The following is a 19,592-nucleotide window of genomic DNA, read 5'->3' on the forward strand; positions in this document are numbered from 1 at the left end:
AAAAAACAAGAGAAAAAAGAAACTTCCCAGCGCCAGTTTAAAGTTTCCTTCTATTCCTTTGTGACAAAATGCCAGAAAACGCTTTAACATTCAGCTTGATATAAGCTTACAGACATTCATCGTTTTAACTGCTTATTTTCATTGAATATTTTAGAAAAGTGAAAAATCACACCAAATCTCTAGAAATAATGATAATGCAGAATACCTACCTAAAAAGTATAATTTATAGATAAGGTTTGTTGTGGGAAATTGTAATGGACACTACTTGTTTGAAACAACGATGTCGTGTAATTTTAATTGTGATAATGACTAGTGCAAACAGTCATAAATGGCTCAAACGATCTAATGGGTTGTCATATAAACCGATTTTGCCAATTTTCACCATTCCTATGTCTGAGGGATTTCTTATACTGGTGTACGACAATAAGCATTATCATCTTTACAGGTGTAATATCAAGTTAAGGAAGTTATGCTTATTTAAAGCTGCATTAAATAAATTTCATAAAAAAAGAAATAGCTACAGTTCGTTAATTTTGGTGTCCAGACAACAAAAATGAGTTTTATAAGCCTAAAATTCATCAACCTCCATGTGGCGAAATCGGCAGTATTCTATTTGCAGAAACCCCGCCTTTGGGTCATCCGTACATCAATAGAAAATCAACACACATTTTTAAGTAGCAGTCCAAATTTAACGGTATATTTGCACATTATATTACGGATGTTTTCATTCAAATTCGATCTTTTTTATGAGATGATTACTTTTTTGTTAACGACAGGGCTAATGCACCGTGAAACTAAAACGGTATTTGTTTGTTTGCACAAGAATATCTCATATTTAAAATAATCCATATAGTAACAATTGATTTTACCACTGTGACGTAGAATTATACTAGTCTTCATTTGCATGTTAAAATTCGTATACCAACTTTAGTGTTACCGTGGGGTTTCCTTTTAAAATCATAACTTATGGGCAATTTTAATGAAGTTTACAACAATACTGTTAAAATGTTAAAGGAATTATAGTATGCTTTATTTTTAAGCCGACAGAAAAATGTTAACATCTTTTATTTAATGCAGCTTTAAATGTCACAGTCACTGCATATGGACATTAAATAACATCTCATATAAATGAGGCTGAAACTTATGCTATTTTCGACTGCACTTTGGTGATATTGGAATCAAATCATTTATAGTACGGCTCTGTCAGTTCATTCAAACTTCAATAACATGTAAGATATTAAGTTGTTTTTTTTTCCAAATCACTCTCTTATTAAGACAATATTTTGTTACGATATTTTAAACAGACTATATTTTTATCGTTCCAACTAAAGTATTTTTTAAAATTCTTTTTGTATTCCGTATTAACTCCTATTAAGAGGTTCGCCTACGATCGAATCGGGATGATTTCCATTATAGCGGTCTTTTTCTAGCATTTTATAGTGCCTTTTTCATACTTATATCATTTTTAATGTTATGATTGGCGTCTGCTTCTTAGCTTTGGAAATATGTAAATAGTTTTTCAGTAAAATGTTTATGTCAGGTAATTTGTAATATAAGTCTCTTAAAATTCATCATACGAGTGGCAATGTATTTGTTACCTTGTGTATAGTAGTATTGATTTGCAAGTTTTGATGTATTAAATAAATAAATGTAGGATAAACAAGAATCGTCCCACAAGTGACGAATGCCCCCGAAAAGATTTCTCAAGCATGCAATTATCATGAAAAGAAAAGAGAATGAAATTATCTAATTGCTTAATATTGTTCTTGTGAAATGAAGTGCTATTCAAAGCATACTTAACACCTTGGGACAAGGGTCTTGGATGCGACACATCCTCTTGATGTGGTAGACATTTATTAAAATCCTTCAATGCACGACAATGTTACAGTTTGGACATGATTGTACACACGGACCGACATGAGCCCTAGACGTGACACATTGTCTTGATGTGGTAGACATTTGTGTCAAGTTATTTAAAAATCCTTCCATGCATGACAAAGTTACTTCCGGACATGAATGTGTATCTTAAAACCCTTCTCGAGAGAATGGGTAGCTTCAAACTATTAGTGTGACCTTGACCCATGGGTCTTGGACGCGACATGTCATCTTGATGTGGTAGACATTTGTGCCTTGTAATTTCAAAATCCTTCCATGCATGACAAAGTAACAGTGCGGACACGAATGTGTGTACCTATAAACTATATTTGTGATAAAGTGAACTTCAAAATGGTAGTGTGACCCTGACCTTTGAGAATAGGACATGAATCTTGAACGCGACATGTCATATTGATGTGGTAGACATTTATGTCAAGTTATTCTTAAATCCTTCGATGCATGGCAAAGTTACAGTCCAGACACAAATGTGTGTACCTATAAACTCTTGTGATAAAGTGAAACTTCAAAATGTTGGGGTGACCTTGACCTTTGAGGTAGAGACGTGATTCTTGGACGCGACACATGTTTGATGTGGTAGACATCTATGCAAAGTTATTCTAAAATCCTTCAATGCATGAAAAAGTTAGTCCGGACACGAATGTGTATACCTATTAACTCTAATTGTGATAATGCGAAACTTCAAAATGTTAGTCAGTAGGGAGGTGGTTCTTGAACGCGACACATCGTCTTGATGTGGTAGACATTTGTGCCACGCTATTCCAAAATCCCTCAATGTATGACAAAGTTATAGTCCGGACACGAATGAAGTGGGGATGCACAGACGGACAGACAGACCGTGCAAATTTCTGGGGCATAAAAATGGAAAACAACATATTATTTTAAGTTTTATTGGAACAAAACTCAATAATTATAATAATATAAAGTGTGAAATTTGGCCACTGACATTTTACTACAACAGCATAGTTAAAAAAATATATAATGTAAACCAACACTTTTATCCAGTAGCTAAGTTGTTGCAGATATTTTTGTCTGCTGAAATATCGTTAGTTTATGTTTATAATTATTTGATTGGCAACAAATCATGTCCTAACATATAGATAACCATCATCATCAGGTAACAAGTGCTCGCCAATAAGATAATTTTCCTTGGCAGCACCATGTTATGCAAAACGATTATCTTGTTCTTTATTTATGGGAACAGATATTTGGGCTGTTGGCTTTTACATTTCACCAGGAAAAATCTGTATAAAATATTTCATACAAAGAAAAAAAAATCACTATATTCAATATGCATCCACTGTGAACTATCTGTTACATCAAGTTTTATCGAAATTTGGTTAAGTAATTCAAAATATATGTACTACAGTGCATTTTGAATAGTGACATACAAAGTCTTATCAATAAAGGAAAAAAAACGTAACATATTTATTGTCTACTTAGGTAGATTTGTTAATTTTTGAGGTAATATCTACAACCTAACGGAGTTCAATGTAAATTATAATGTACAATAGTAAATCAAGAAATAGCGTAAATGCAACAAGTGAAATAATTTTATCACAGACAACAATATAGGACGGATACTTAAACCTTTTTTTAAATAATATATCACTTATAGCTTGGAATGTTTTTAATATTTTAATTACAGTTCTTTTTCTCCATTTTGAGACAAATATAAACAAATGTCAGTCCTCAGTAAAAGCATCTGTGACTGCCTCAGACACTGCTGTCTGTGTACGACTCATACCTCTGTCTGTAAATAATATCAAGAAATAACATATTAAACATCTATTCTATTTTGACAATTGAATATTCAAGGTTTTTTTTAAAAAAAGAAAGAAAGAAAAAAAGGGCTTTCTCCACAACCAACATATGCATTTGCTTAGTACTAACCGGAAGTGCAATGCAGCTCTATCATGACATTTTTCATTATTTAGTATTTCTCTAGATTGATTTTTTTAAATAGTTTAGTTTCAAATAAGTTTGGACTGTGAATTAATGTTTTCTGTTGTCATATTATTTCCAAATTTCTTACAATACATGTAGTCCCTTATTTATATGATGTTCTTTCAGTCCAAGGAAAACTTTACACTAGTGAGCAACAACATTGGCCGAGATCGCACACATGAGATTTATTGTCAAGAAAGGTCATAAAGGGGCAAGCCCACGATTTATAAATCTTTTCTAGATGTCAACTAAGCAATGTTACCAAAAATATTGCAATAGACTATGCAGTTTCCCACAAGGAGATTTAAATGTATTTTCCTATATTGATCTGCGTAAATTAAGTGACCTCTAGGACAGGGTCAATTTTGATTCATAGTGGAATGATCAAGATGACCATAAGGTTATGACATATATCTGAGCTGTGGTTTCTGAGAAAAGATTATGATAACATATTCTTTTCTATTTTTTACCATATGAGCTTTTTATGCATCAAACTATAACCATTTATGCAACTTTTGTAGAGTTCCAAATAAGGAATAGTCTTGTGAACATATCTTAAGTTCTTGACGTACACTTCTAATCTTCATACAAATTAACAACGACAGTATTTCCTTCCGAATAGAGCATTGTTGATAACAAAATGCTTATTCTTGACATCATAATGATTTACTCCCTTTAATATAATGAATTATAATATTTTTAATAAGGAAATCAATAATAAGTTACCAGTTTGAGGTTTATCAGCAGTATTATCATCAGCCTGTTTCTGTTCCCCATCTTCACCCTCATTGTCCTCATCCTCATTTTCAGCTCCCATTGGTGACAATGTTACTGGGTTATATTGACTTAGGGAGTCACCCAATATACCGATTCTTAACAACATTAAGTCTCCATTAATTTAAATATCTATACATAAAAAATATAACAACTTATCAAACTTTAACAACTCATAAATCAAACTTCATTAATGCAGTTCTTATGTCTTAATTTATTCCTTAGAGCTTAAGCTTTTAAAATTTATACATACAAATCTTATTTAATATCTTATTAACATCAGAGCCACAATTTAATTTAAGTTTATATAATTGGCAAAATAAAATGATTTCTTTTGATGTTTTATCATCAGTTAAACGAAACTACACTGAAAAGTAAGAGTAGTGTATAATTGTAGATAAATCACGAGACATACTTAAAATTTCTTTTGTCAATGACAAAGATTGTTTTGTTTGGATCATCATCATCTTTACTGTCTTCTTTGTCTTTCTCATTATCCATTTTACCAAGTAAGCTGAAAATATTATAATATAGCTAATTGTTCATAAACTTTACTATAATAAACGACAACAAAGAGTTAATGTAGCAGAATCCCAAGTATGAAACGTAAAAATTTCAATTGTTGACTTGTCTTAAAAATAAAACATCATGCAACTCCATTTGTCAATGATGTCAATTTCAGGTAAATGTGGTTACTGGAAACATCTGTAAACTTCAAACTTGCAATTTTTTAAAGTGAAAACAAATCTTACACTAAAACATTAGTTAGGATACAAAAACAGGCTGTATGATTGTCAGAGACCAGTAGGAATATCTTACTTGCGTGTCTTGAACAACCAGTGAGCTTCTTCTTTAGGGGAGGGCAGTATTGCTACAATAGCAGGTGATCTCTGACTGAAAAAACAAATATATGCAAAATAAATCTCTACATATCATAAACATGGTATTAAATATGTTATGAGAACATAAAATAAACAATGGTGTTCATGTTATGGATCTTAAAATATACAAGAGCTGTCGGTAGGACAGCAACGCTCGACTATTCTTAGTGCTTGATAGTAAAAAAAGCCTTGATAATGTAAAATTTTCTAAGTTTACAAAAGGGCAAATTTTTTCTTTAAATCCATGTTACAGTTATAGGTCTTGAAGAGAGTCCTATTATGCTCACAAAGAAGACTATAAAATTTCAACTTGTTTCAAAGCCAGATGTCAATAGAATATGAAAATATTAGAGGTGGTATGCAAACTTAAATGTAAATTCTAAGTGGAAAAAGGGGCATAATTCCGTCAAAATGCTTGATACAGTTACCTCCTCCTGTCTACAGATTGGGGTCATGATGGTGAACAAGTGCGCAAAGTTTCAAAGCGTTATGTCAATTGACTTTGAAAATATTTGAAGTATTACAAAAACTTTAACATATTTTTTTTTCTTTAAATCCATGTTACAGTTATAGGCCTTGAAGAGAGTCCTATTATGCTCTCAAAGAAGACTATAAATTTCAACTTGGTTCAAAGCCAGATGTCAATAGAATATGAAAATATCAGAGGTGGTATGCAAACTTAAATGTATATTCTAAGTCGAAAAAAGGGGCATAATTCTGTTAAAATGCTTGATACAGTTATCTCCTCCTGTCTACAGGTTGGGGTCATGATGGTGAACAAGTGCGCAAAGTTTCAAGGCCATATGTCAATGGACTTTGAAAATATTTGAGCCATAACAAAAACTTTAACAGAAGTGGTTGCGCCAACGCTCGGATGACTACAATAGCTCAACTTATTCTTATCAAATAGTCGAGCTAAAAAGTAAGTCAATATTCAAAAGTTAGTCAATAAGCAATTCTTTTGAACAAGACCACTATACATGCTACAAACCAAATATGTATGATTGAGGACTATTAAGGTTCTGACAAGGTGATTTCTGTAAATCAATTTCCAAAGTAAACAAGAACTGTCGGAGGACAGTATTGGCTCGACTATTCAAAAATCGTCACAAGGATGTTTTATTGAGTATAATAATGCTAATTACCTATGAATACATAAAATTGACCAGAAAGGTACATAGGCTTGTTATTAAGATGTTTTATCAAGTAAATCACTGCTTTATTATTATGAATGCATAAAAATGTCCCATAAAAAGGCACAAACTCTTCAGTGAATCAGTAGTTATGGAGATAACAGCTTACAAGCAAAACTTTACCATGAATTTCTAAGTTGAAAAAGGGGAGATAACTCAGCCTAAATGCAAGATAGAATTATGGATCTTGGTCAGTGACCTACAATTATGATTCTAAATGCATAATTTGCATATATGAAGTTTTAAATAAATATCTTTAATAATTATTGAGATATGTAAAACTTGCATGTAAACATTAACCAAGAGACTAAGTAGAAAAGGGGAGATGAATCAGCCTAAATGCGAGTAGAGTTATGGAATTTGGTCAGTGGCATACAATTATGACTCGCCAATTATGACCCTAAGTACATGTGTAAAGTTTCAAGTAAATATCTTTGAAGACCTTTAACCTTTAAGTTGGGCTTTAACCAAAATTTCTAAGTTTCAAAGGGGCAAATAATTCTGCAAATATTGCAGGCAGAGATATGCAATTTCTAAGTTATAAAGGGGCATAATTCTGTAAATATTGTAGGCAGAGTTATCCAACTTGTACATTGTTTCTATAAATAAGTATTGTAAGTTTCAATTGAATATCTCAAGCATTAATTGAGATATTTGACTTTACAAAAAACTTTAACCAAAATTTCTAAGTTAAAAAGGGGCATAATTCTGTCAATATTGTAGGCTGAGTTATCCAACTTGTCAAACTGATGTACATTGTTTCTATAAATAAGTATTGTAAGTTTCAATTGAATATCTCAAGCAATAATTGAGATATTTGAATTTACAAAAAACTTTAACCAACGCAGACGCGACTACAATAGCTCTCATATTCTTCGAATAGTCGAGCTAAAAATGGAATAAAATTGAAATACTTTAAGTCCTTAGAAAAAATCTATTCAAATAGTGTACCTGAAACAATCACAACTGTTACTCCTTTATAGTTTTTGTTATTCTGAAAATTTGTTTCTGTGAACAAAATCATCCTAAAGCATGCTTTGTAGATTAAAACAAAATTCAGCATACTCTGGTGTGGGATGTATTGTTTCTTAATTTATTCAATGGGAATTAAATAAAGAGAGAAATCATTCTGGCTTGCAGCATTTAAGACTATAAAAATATTTTTTTTGTTAAACATTTGTTGTTTATATCTCACATCCAATTACCATATCTAACTTTCACATTAATAATCACTTCACTTACTGTATAATAGACTTGATAGCTGGTCTTTTCCTGAAACGTAAAAAATAAAACAGATTCACAAAAGCACGATTTTGTAACACACCCATGTAAAAATCATGATTTGAAAGAAATTAGTTGGTACATTGATCATGATCTAATTGTAAATCTCAAATGTTTATGGCATGCTTTGTTATTCTAATCTTATAATTAGTGTTTTTACAAATTAAACCCACGGGTGTAGTCGTCTGTACTCAGCAGGTGTTATCTTCTTCTCAATTTTAATTTCCTTTTTTCCCTCACCAGACTTCTCTTCTTTTTTCTCTGTTTCTTTCTCTGAAAGTTATTACAAAACGTGAGACAGGGAAGTCATCACTGCATATATATTACATAATGCTTCTCAAATATAAACATATCTTCATTTGATTATAACAGGTGTTGAATAGTTTAAATGTATTCAGAAAGCCTTGTACGTAAGTTGAATTATAGTTAAGGAATTTCTTTATATCAAATAAAATGATCTACTTATATCTCTTATTAATTGATTTACCAGATATCATAGTTCCAGTAAATATGAACACTGAACACACATTTATAAGTTCCACATATTGTTACATATTACGTAGATGCTCTTGATATCAATATGTTAATTAACAGACAATCTGTGTTAATTCCTTCATCAGTATTTTCATCATACAAAAAATTGCAATAATAAAAGGATTTAAAACAATTGATGCTTATGTAATCAAGTGTTAATCTATCTATTAAATGCAAGCCTTTCAGTATGCATCATTTACATTCAGTGCATAGTTAATTAGGAAATGATGTCAATGAAGTAGATTTACTGGTACATTACCTTCTGGCGCATTCTTAACTCTTATTGCTGGATTAAATGTATCTGATCGTAACATTCTAAAATAAAGAAAACAACATTCATTAGTTTAACAGGCAGAAATCTTCCCTACATCACAATGCATTTGTTTAATGTAGTAGAGATATGTGGATATTACCATAATGTGTTCTGCACACCACAAAATCATGTTTTAATGTTAAAGCTAATTTACAAACTATTAACCTTCTTCGCTATGAATGTAAAATGCTTTAACTTCTCATCTACTTCTGAGTGTAAAATTTCCCTTAATGAATTCTTAATTTAACAAACTTGTTACACTCCATAGAGAATGCTGTCATTCATGATTTTATGTGCAGGTATTTTCAACCTTTAATCTGCCAATCTTTCCATTTGACATTTTCGATAAAGTTTTTTTTATTTCACACTGCACTACTTAAGTTATATGTAGTGCCAAGTACAGTGCAATTCTATCTTAGTACAAAGCATGTACAGCAGTTATCATTTATTTTTGTTTTCAGCATACACATTTAAGAATATTCGTTTGGTATAGCTGTCATTACAAAATGATTTTTTTTCTATCTGTAAAACCTATCAAATAAATTGCTTTTTGCCATTTCATTATATAGTTACCTTCCCACTTCTTTTTTTAACAGCTTCAAAATCTTTTCGTCTAAATGTGATCCATACCACAAATGTACAAAAAGAATACAGAGTCTGAAATGAAGGAGTACATATATTAATATTACAATGATAGCAACAATTATGACTATTCTATAGTACCAATTTAGAGCCAGGTCATTCTGCAAGTCATTTTTAAACATGTTTTGGTTTCAAAGCTATTAAAGTTAACGTTAATCAAGTTAAACAGGGGCATAACTATATTACTTTGTCAAAAAGTATATTACTTTGTCAAAAAGTATATTACTTTGTCAAAAAGTATATTACTTTGTCAAAAAGTATATTACTTTTTCGAAAAGTAATAGAGATTTGGCCTAATGAGTTTGCTTTGAGCCTATGAGTATATTGGAAGGTTCCTGTTCTTGGATGTACAATTTTTCTTAATTTTCTGTTATCACATGAAACTGGCTATATTTACTTAAAATTGTTAATAAATTTCAATTTAAACAATCAGAGTAAAAGCTTCAGATCTTATATAAGATTAATTAATTAGCAAACAAAAGAAGTAGAATATAAGGTAGTCAAAATGATAAATTGGTACAATTACAGTTTAATGTCTGTTACATAATACATACAACAATTTGATGAAAATAAATTTGGAATATATTATTTACCATGGTCATTTTACAGAATGATGATGTATTTTACATCGTGTTTCACTTACTAACAAAAATGTTATTTTACAGCAATTCTAAAAACTTAAAAGTAAACAAGATATTAAAGTAACTGTAAATAGACTAATTACTGACCTCAAACATAGCCCTGTCCTTGTCTGTTGATGAAACTCTTGATCTATAAATAGATAATCATACATCTAACATTGTAAGTATAATATAAAAGACAGAATTGAAAGAAACAAACAATTTTTTTTATCTAGAAACACCTTTGCCTTTTTATGGAATGATTATAACGGGGATCATTTTGTGACCGAAGGCCTGGTATGGCAGCTGCAGAAGTTCAGAACTAAACTGATCCTTTTAAGTTATAAAGATGGCAGACATGAAACTTTACAGTGAATGCATTACACTGCATTATCATCATTTCCATGTTGTTTTACAGTTTCTTTACAGAGTACAATAAGAAACAGTTATAAAAACATTTCGACAGTAATTGTTTTGTTTACATTTCGTTAGATTGTAAGTTTACAGTAGTTTAAAAATTTATGTTCAATCACACCACTATGATTAAGTAAGTCAAAGAGAAAGACAAACATACATTCCACATGACATATGATGTTGCTCCTCTAAACCAAGTCCTAACACAAGAACACAGTAGACACGTCCTAAATATATCTGCAGCTTGAAGTTTGACCAGTGAATCAGCATAGGCTTGCTTCTCTGAAAGACTTGGTTCACTGAAATAAAAACAAAGTAAGCTATTATACTGATTAGTAGAAATATTAGTATATAGTATTTAAACATTACTTTGCTATTTATCATTAGTAGCAAAGATTTGTGAATTATTAAATCTGGAGACAGTTAATTATACTAATTATTATCTCCAACTGATTTCTTGATACTACGATGCTAGATATTTAAAATATATATACAATAAAAACCAAAGATTTGTTTAAATATTTGTATTTGTCATCACATCTCATTATAACATGGTATTCTTAAATTTGCTCCCTCAATCAAAACCATATAGAATATTTGAATTCTCAGAGAATAGCCTTTGCTGTCAGTACAGAGTCAGGTCAGACTTTAATCTTTGTGCAGTCTGACCAGGCTCTATATTGCTGGGTTACCAGCTTCAAATTGCATCTTAATATCCCTTATTGATTACAATTGTAGCTGACAACTCCATTTAAGAAACTAGGAGGATAAAAACAAATACAATATCTTGATCATTGTAAATTACTATTTTTATAAAAAATATCACTGAACATTTTCTGGGAAAATTGGCAGACATACTTTTTTGTAGCCTATAATAACTTGATATTTGATTCTATACATCATATGAAAACACTGGCAGGAATTTTGTCTGCCATTAACAGCTCTACAATCTAAGAATTATAATTGTGGTGACAAAGAGAGAGAAATGCATAAAACAACACTATGCCATGTAAAGAGCATAATCATTCATCTTCTCCTTGCAAATATATAATCTATATCATGTATATTGCCCCATTGTTTTAATTTTTAGATCAAATCAAAGCAATAACATAGCAACACAAGAAACAGAATTTATATTCTTAGAAAAATAAACATTTATATCATACATTTATAATAAAATATATTCATATTAACAGGGATATGTGGGAAGTTGTGAGACTTATAGGATCATTTTTATAATAATTTCTTTTCATCAGGGTTTATTGTATTATATATAAGTCTGTTTCCATAACAACTGATCACACATTGATCAGAGCACTTGGTTTTTTTATATTTATTTTATAGGGAAATTATATCCATGTTTGTAATAAGATTTAGCTTAAAGGGACTTCACTGAATTGTTTTGAAATGAAGGGACAGTGATGTAACATCTATTAGTCAAAGTGCTATGTAATATATTGATGTGTATGTAATGAAATTCTTGTTTTGCATTGTTGAAACTAAATTCATGGAAGATTATATATTATATATATGTGTCATAATATGGCATATCAAAGTAAAATATTGAGATTTCTTTATTTATAGAGTAAGTCTCAAAACTTTCCAGACATCCCTTGTAAATTTTACTTGGAAAGCATTAATTATGTTATTTGTATCTTTACTAACAATTATCTCAGAAGTAACAATTCAATATTTGATAAGTCAAATATGATGGCACATATATAATTTAAATGTCAATCTTGATTAGTTGTACTTCAGTAAGTATATCAGTCACATGCTGATGTAAACTGAGTTTACCTTTAAACAGTTGTCTGTGAATGCACTTTGTTAATATCTGATTAAAAAACTTGGTAACATTGTCATACATTATTGTTTCTGTGTTTTTATACTGCGGTTCAAGATGAACATATTGTTTTAAACAACATTCACACTATCGCCAATATCAAATATGGCTTCAACAATATTCTTACAACATATTACAACATCTAGGTTTATATAACATTCTATCTCTTGTACATACCCATCTGTCAACCTATCCCAACTCTTAAAATATTTATTTGTTCACTATACTGAAAAATATACAAACTTTCTTTCATTTCAGTTGTAATGAGTTGACCAAACAGGAAACTCTTGATTTCCCTAAAGAACGCTTAATCATGAACAGCAATTAAGTCAAATTACTTCTGCAAACAAATATACACTAAAAGTGCATGACTTGTAGTTCTTTAAATTAAATAACAGTGAGACCTTCTTGATTACATGCCTTTTTTATAACATTTTAGGATTACCAAGACTGTTGTAATTGGGGAAAGAAAGAGCAATAACTAGAAAATTATGTGTCCATAGCACACAGCAGCCTTCACTTCTACTGTTTTGTCAGTCTACTGGCTTAAAATATGACAGACGGACACACAAAAGGAAATTCTACATGACTTCCCCTCCCTCTAAGTGGTCCGGACATAAAAATGACATCCAATTTGTCCAATGTTGCGACATCTTGATTTTTCACAATATTGATCTGCAAGAATTCCAAATCGCAATTTTATATCCTAAAATATGCTTAAAAGAAATCAAAAACAAGTAAAACATCAGATGTACAACTACACATGCTGACCAACATTACTATTAAGTTTCATGACTCAAGGTCAAATACTTCTTGAGCTTGCATCACAAAAATTGAAAATTGCAAAATTTTCACTAAGTCAAGGGCCATAACTCGACAAATACTAAATAAGCAAACCAATGTCCAACATTCCTGTAAACGGACATATGAGCGGATAGCGATTGTCAACAGCTATTGCACCATAAAAATGAAAATTTTCTATTTTGTTATTCAGAAACCCATATTTTCCGCACAATGGCATAATTCAGTTTACGAACCCGAAACTCTTACTTTAGTTATTCCAATAAAATTTTCAGAATATCAGACAAAAGATAAATGGCCACCTCCTCTACATTATATCATGTAACAATAATAATACAAACAATATATATGTAGTATCATGACAATATTCATGTCAACAAATTTAATTATCTCTACAATAACAAATTAATTAACAAGTGTACAAGACCTTAATGTCAGTCAGACAATCAATTTATCTATGTAAGTATACATTATGTATATATAACAAGCAGACAACATACCAGACGAGTGCTGTCTCAAATTTATACTTTTATCATCTGACACTAAACTTCAACATTTAGACTATTGCATGCTCTGTAGAAATATACATCATGTGGCATGCAATGTAAACATGCAGAAAATTAACATTCTTATTTATTGTAGCCATATGCACTTATATATTATTTCAATTTCAAACATTTCTAAAATTGAATTTAAATAATGGCTTTATTGCAGAAAAAATTACACTTTCGTACTGGTATCGCAATATTTAGTACAATCTTTTTTTTTAATTTTGAATTTCTTATTAGTTTTCGAAAACTAAGAAATGTTATATTTTCTACATTTTTTAAACACAACAATATTTATAATGTGTTTCATTATAATATGGTGCATGTATTCCTACCGCACTTTTGATGACTTAGCCCTGAAAACAATAAATCATTTCACATTTACAAGTTTGAAAAACATTTTTACTTATTTTATTATAAATTTTCTACAAAAATATGAAACTATAAATATGAGCTAACTGATTATATAAATAGTATGTAGTTATTTTTCAACAAGAGCATTAGCTGTCAGAAAAAGACAAACTGCATGGTCATTCAAAATGACCAATATTATAATTTTGTATATTTTTCAAGGGCCACCACTTTTTCGTATGTGTATTCAATATGGGAAACTGCTTATTCAGCAAAATGGAATCTAGTATAAGACATTAATGATTCACAGAAATGAAAAGAAATATAGTTATTTAAGTATCTCAGCAGATATAAGATTAGCATCACTATAATTCTTCAGATGTAATAACTGTTACATTACCTGTCAGGCAATAATTAAAAGGCCATAAAACTTTGATTCTAATTTCTGATACAACTGATACTCAAAAGTTGTCCTAGATACATATAGTCTGTATACACCAGGTCAAGGTCACATATATAAATAACATGGACAATTTGGAAGCATTAAAACAACCATACCTTTATAAATAAACTCTTGGTTATTTTCACTTTAAATGAAAACTTGGGTCATAATACATATAATAAAGATTTTAAATAAGACAACATAATAAAAACTTCAAAGATTTATGTTCTGACATAAAACTTATTTCAAGTTTGGGAATGTATGAGTAGAAGTAGTGTTATCTGCCAGCTGTCTGTTTTGCACTTTACTGGAGGAGATAATTCAGCAGCAGAAAAACTTAGTGATAATCTTTATCTTATACTTATCTATGTAAATCACAAACCATGAATCTGGAACCCAAGGCTCACCACCTACAATAACATACCTGTTGCTATATAGTAATTATGTTGAATTACACTTTAAATCCCTGTAGGGGAAATCATTCATGTTCTATGATTAGCTACCACACCTATACATACCTTTAAAAATCTAAATGTTTTGAACCATTTTATTACTCTCTGGTGAAACCAGATCAAACAAGAATTTGTTCATCATTGTCATAGTTTGTAGCAGCTGCAAGATTATACACTCACTATGAATTACCTGGATATACCTTAATTTTACTTTCAAATTGAGCTTTCACAATACACTATACAAAATGCCCCCCCCCCCCTATAAAAAACAACAACAAAACCAACAGCTAATCAATTGATACTGCATTAAAAAGTCTTAATCATCCTTTACTATATTCTACAAGTAATATCATCAGTGAACTCTATAGCCTATAGTAACATTCATCAATATAAGCTGACATTAGACAGACAAAGTACTATAGTCTGTCTATTAGCTGTTTTGTTACTATACAATCTTGTTGAAATGTCCACTGTAAGCTTGTGAAGAATATAAAACATAATATAGGTAACACGTACTTCAAAGCTGTACATGTATAGTCATTATAAACCATACCTTAATACTACAAACTCTTTATAGCCGAAGTTTGATCATAATATACAACATGTACAATAAACATAACCTTTCAAAAATTAATCAAGTAGATAAAATTTTAAAGAATCTTTTCTGGTTAATGTGAAAGGTAATTTTTATCAGGTACACTAAAGTCCAAGATACATTACTACTGAGCTATTTCTTGCAAAACGTCCTTTTATACCAGAAATGTGAATCTAACACACAATTTTGAATAAATGAATTGACAGAGACATTAATGTTAGCTGAGCTAAGTGTTATTACATGCTATTATTCAAAGAATGCAAGTATAAACTTTACCCACCCACATTCTTACTCGGTCATTACCCTTTTATTTCCAGGTCTGATAATCATTACATCATTGGTTTACTAGATCTATAGAAAATCATTCTTATATGCTGCTCTTTAAAAAAAAAGATTTAAATTATCTTTCAATCTTGTTAAAATATAAAGAAGTTTGTAGTTTTTAAAGTTATAACTTATTTTCTTTGTGACTTTGGTTGTTCTATGCAAGGTCTGTATCATCTGATTGTCTCAAGTTGCTATGACGTAGACTTTATTCATTCAATTATTACACAATTCCTCTCTTAGAACATGTGCTTCTGATTTTTATCTTAAAACAATTGTTTTTACTTATCTGTTCATGGGAGAAAGCTGAAAAATAATTTGTATGAAGATTGTTATCAACTGTAAGCTTTTGTACTTTTGTACCAATTTTTGTTGTGAGAAGAATCTACACAGTACACTAATACATTCTTAAATCGTGAAAATGTACAATATGTAATGTAAATCACATATATTGCTATTCTTATTTTAAAAGTCTTCATAAATATATAAAAATATAACTAAATCTTATAAAGCTTTAAGAAAATAGTCTGGTTTCTTTTACATCTATTATAACAAGAGTCTAGTTAATTACGTCTTATAAAATTATATAATGGGTAAAATGAAATAGTATTTTTGATTCGATATATTTCAGCATTTTTAAACCTTATACTAGTATACCAAATTGTCGATGATTTGCACATGTTCTTATGATAGTCCAATATTCTAATTGAGATACATGTATCAGCGTGGTTTAGATTAGTCATGTCATTAAATTAAGATCTGTAATAAAAAAAAGGATTTAAAACAATTGATGCTGAAGTAATGAAGTGTTAATCTGTCTATTAAATGTAAGCCTTTCAGTATGCATCATTTACATTCAGTACATAGGTAATTAGGAAATGATGTCAATGAAGAAGATTTACTGGTACATTACCTTCTGGCGCATTCTTAACTCTTATTGCTGGATTAAATGTATCTGATCGTAACATTCCGAAATGGTATAGTTCCCATTCAATATTCCAGGGTACATAAATAAGAATATTCTGTTGTAAAGTTTATGCAAACGTGACTTTAAATAAAAATTCAGATCAGAGTATAACCTGTATAATTCAGTAGACACTATTGTTTTTTTATTCTATAACATATTAATTAATTATTTAATTTAAAAGGCAAAGCTGACACAGAATACTATTTAATTTTTTTTTTTTGTACATTATAAGGTAAGTTAGTGATTTTGAAATAATATTTCTAGATAAAACAATAATCATTGTAGAAATAACTGTAGAGAACCTGTCTTGGTTCCAAAGAAAAAATTAAAAAAGTCCTTGGAAGACGAATCCCTCCTTATCGTTATATTAAACCTTAGAAATTATTCTCGAAAAATGGAATAATATAAAATGTCTCTAAGCGACGAGATAATTTTCATGTTGGCGATATTCATTATAAGTTTTAGCTACTGTTTTAGATCGCTCACAGACTTAGCTGAAATCCATGCAATAGTGGCCTTATGCAGGACTCATACGGTTGATGTTGTTTAGGACATAGTATCATGATTTACGATTGCAAAGTGTTATCAATGATGCATATTTGCTTTTTTAAAGACGTTTTTCCCCAGAGCAGTGCAATATTTTTACCAAGGTAAAGAATTTTTTTTTTTAAATTTAAACTAGCACTGAGAATGTTCTTAAACTTTGAATGATTATAGACATGATTGAAATGAATCGATAAAGTAACGCTCAAATCAATCATGTATGTCTTAAATATTTTAAAAAAGTCAAGAAATAAAATAAGAAAGAAAGAAAAAAGGAGGAAAAGTAAGAAAATTATCTGCGCCAGTTTAAATTCTCCTTCCAGGCCTTTGTGAAAAAAATGCACTCCTCCCAAAAACGTTTAAACTCCTTATTCAGCTTGATTGCTTCATTTTTTATCAGTTTACATTCATCGCTTTTACTGCTTATTTTCATTGAATATTTTGGAAAAAGGGGAAAAATCGCGCCAGAGCTTTAGAAATTATAATCATACAGAATACCTATTAAAAAGTATACATTATAGATTAGGATTGTTGTGGGAAATCATAAAGAACAATACTTGTTGAAACAAAGATCTCGTGTATTTTTAATTGTAATAATGACTAGTGCACAAAAATAAAGTCATAAATGGCTCAGTCGATCACATGGGCTGTCATATAAACCGATTTGCTATTTTCGTCTTTCCTATGTGTGAGGGATTTCCTTTAGTGGTGTATGACAATAAGCATTCTCATCTTTACGGGTGTTATATCAAGTTAAAGCAGCACGACTCCAGATTCATCCCAATTTTAATTAAAATTTTTAAAATGTATTTGAATTTGTAATATTGTGAAGTAACCCAAAGGAAGCAACTTACACATTATCAATGGCACTTACACACCACGTAAATTACCAAAAAGTGGTCAAAATATGCATAAATAGCCTGTACTTCGTTATTAACGCAGTAAAAATATAGTTGTAAGTATTGAAAAACAGTAATTTATCGCATATATGTAAAATATTACTTTTCCTTACGTAAACCTTAGTGCATTTTCACAAGTTTGATTTTATTGAAATATTTCGACTCTTCTGGAGGCATGTACCTTTAAGGAAGTTAAATTTATGTTTATGTCACAATCCCTGCATATGGACATTAAATAACATCTCATATAATTGGAACTGAAACTCGTGCTAGTTTCAACTGCACTTTGATGATATTAGAAACAAATCATTTATAGTACGGCTCTGTCCTTCAATAACATGCAAGATATTATTTAGTTGATTTTAATTTCAGACAATATTTTATTTAAACAGACGATATTTTTATCTTTCGAAATAAAGTAATTCTTTTCTAATTGTTAATTGTATTCTGTAATAACCCCTAAGAAAATAGATTCTTCGAATCGGGTTGATTTCCATTTTAGCGTTTTTTCCTAGCATTTAGAAGTGCCTTTTTCATAATTATAATATCATATTAATGTTATGAATAGGGTCTGCTTCTTAGCTTTGGCAATATGTAAATAGTTTTTTAGTAAAATGTTTAATGTAAGGTAAAATGTTAATATAAGTCTCTATAAATCAATCATGAGTGACAATGTACTTTTTTACGTTGTGTATAGTAGTATTAATTTGCATGTTTTGATGTAGTAAATTGATGGAATTAAATGAATAAATTAATTAATGAACGTAGATTAAAAAGAAAACAACATATCATTTTAAGTTTTATTGGAACAAAACTCAATAATTATAATAATATAAAGTGTGAAATTTGGCCACTGACATTTTACAACAACAGCATAGTTCTAAAATATATAATGTATACCAAAACTTTTATCCAGTATCTAAGTTGTTGCAGATAAATTTCCTGCTGAAAACTCGTTAGTTAATGTTCATAATTATTTGATTGGCAACAAATCATGTCCTAACATATAGATAACCATCATCATCAGGTAACAAGTGCTCGCCAATAAGATAATTTTCCTTGGCAACACCATGTTATGCAAAACGATTATCTTGTTCTTTATTTGTGGGAACAGATATTTGGCTTGTTGGCTTTTACATTTCACCAGGAAAAATCTGTATAAAATATTTCATACAAAGAAAAAAATATCACTATATTCAATATGCATCAACTGTGAACTATCTATTAAATCAAGTTTTATTGAAATTTGGTTAAGTAATTCAAAATGTATGTACTATAGTGCATTTTGAATAGTGACGTACAAAGTCTTATCAATAAAGGCAAAAAACGTAACAA

At 29.9% G+C, this 19,592-nt stretch overlaps 1 protein-coding gene across 1 annotated transcript in view; it reads right to left on the reverse strand.

The window, feature by feature from the left end:
• Nucleotides 1-2,798: 2,798 nt before the first annotated feature.
• The window catches only part of LOC132719893 (protein phosphatase 1 regulatory subunit 36-like), a 37,170-nt gene continuing 20,376 nt past the window's right edge, over nt 2,799-19,592 (reverse strand). The window contains exons 7-13 of the mRNA XM_060703845.1: nt 8,763-8,818; nt 8,143-8,242; nt 7,931-7,960; nt 5,434-5,508; nt 5,030-5,128; nt 4,567-4,712; nt 2,799-3,646 (exon numbers count right to left, since the gene is read on the reverse strand). Of these exons, the coding sequence (XP_060559828.1) occupies nt 3,579-3,646; nt 4,567-4,712; nt 5,030-5,128; nt 5,434-5,508; nt 7,931-7,960; nt 8,143-8,242; nt 8,763-8,818 (574 nt within the window). The 3' untranslated portion in view covers nt 2,799-3,578. The remainder of the gene's footprint in view (nt 3,647-4,566; nt 4,713-5,029; nt 5,129-5,433; nt 5,509-7,930; nt 7,961-8,142; nt 8,243-8,762; nt 8,819-19,592) is intronic.

The sequence above is a fragment of the Ruditapes philippinarum genome, unplaced genomic scaffold (genome assembly GCF_026571515.1).
Source record: "Ruditapes philippinarum isolate M1 unplaced genomic scaffold, ASM2657151v2 ctg2933_1_1_1_1, whole genome shotgun sequence".
Taxonomy (NCBI): domain Eukaryota; kingdom Metazoa; phylum Mollusca; class Bivalvia; order Venerida; family Veneridae; genus Ruditapes; species Ruditapes philippinarum.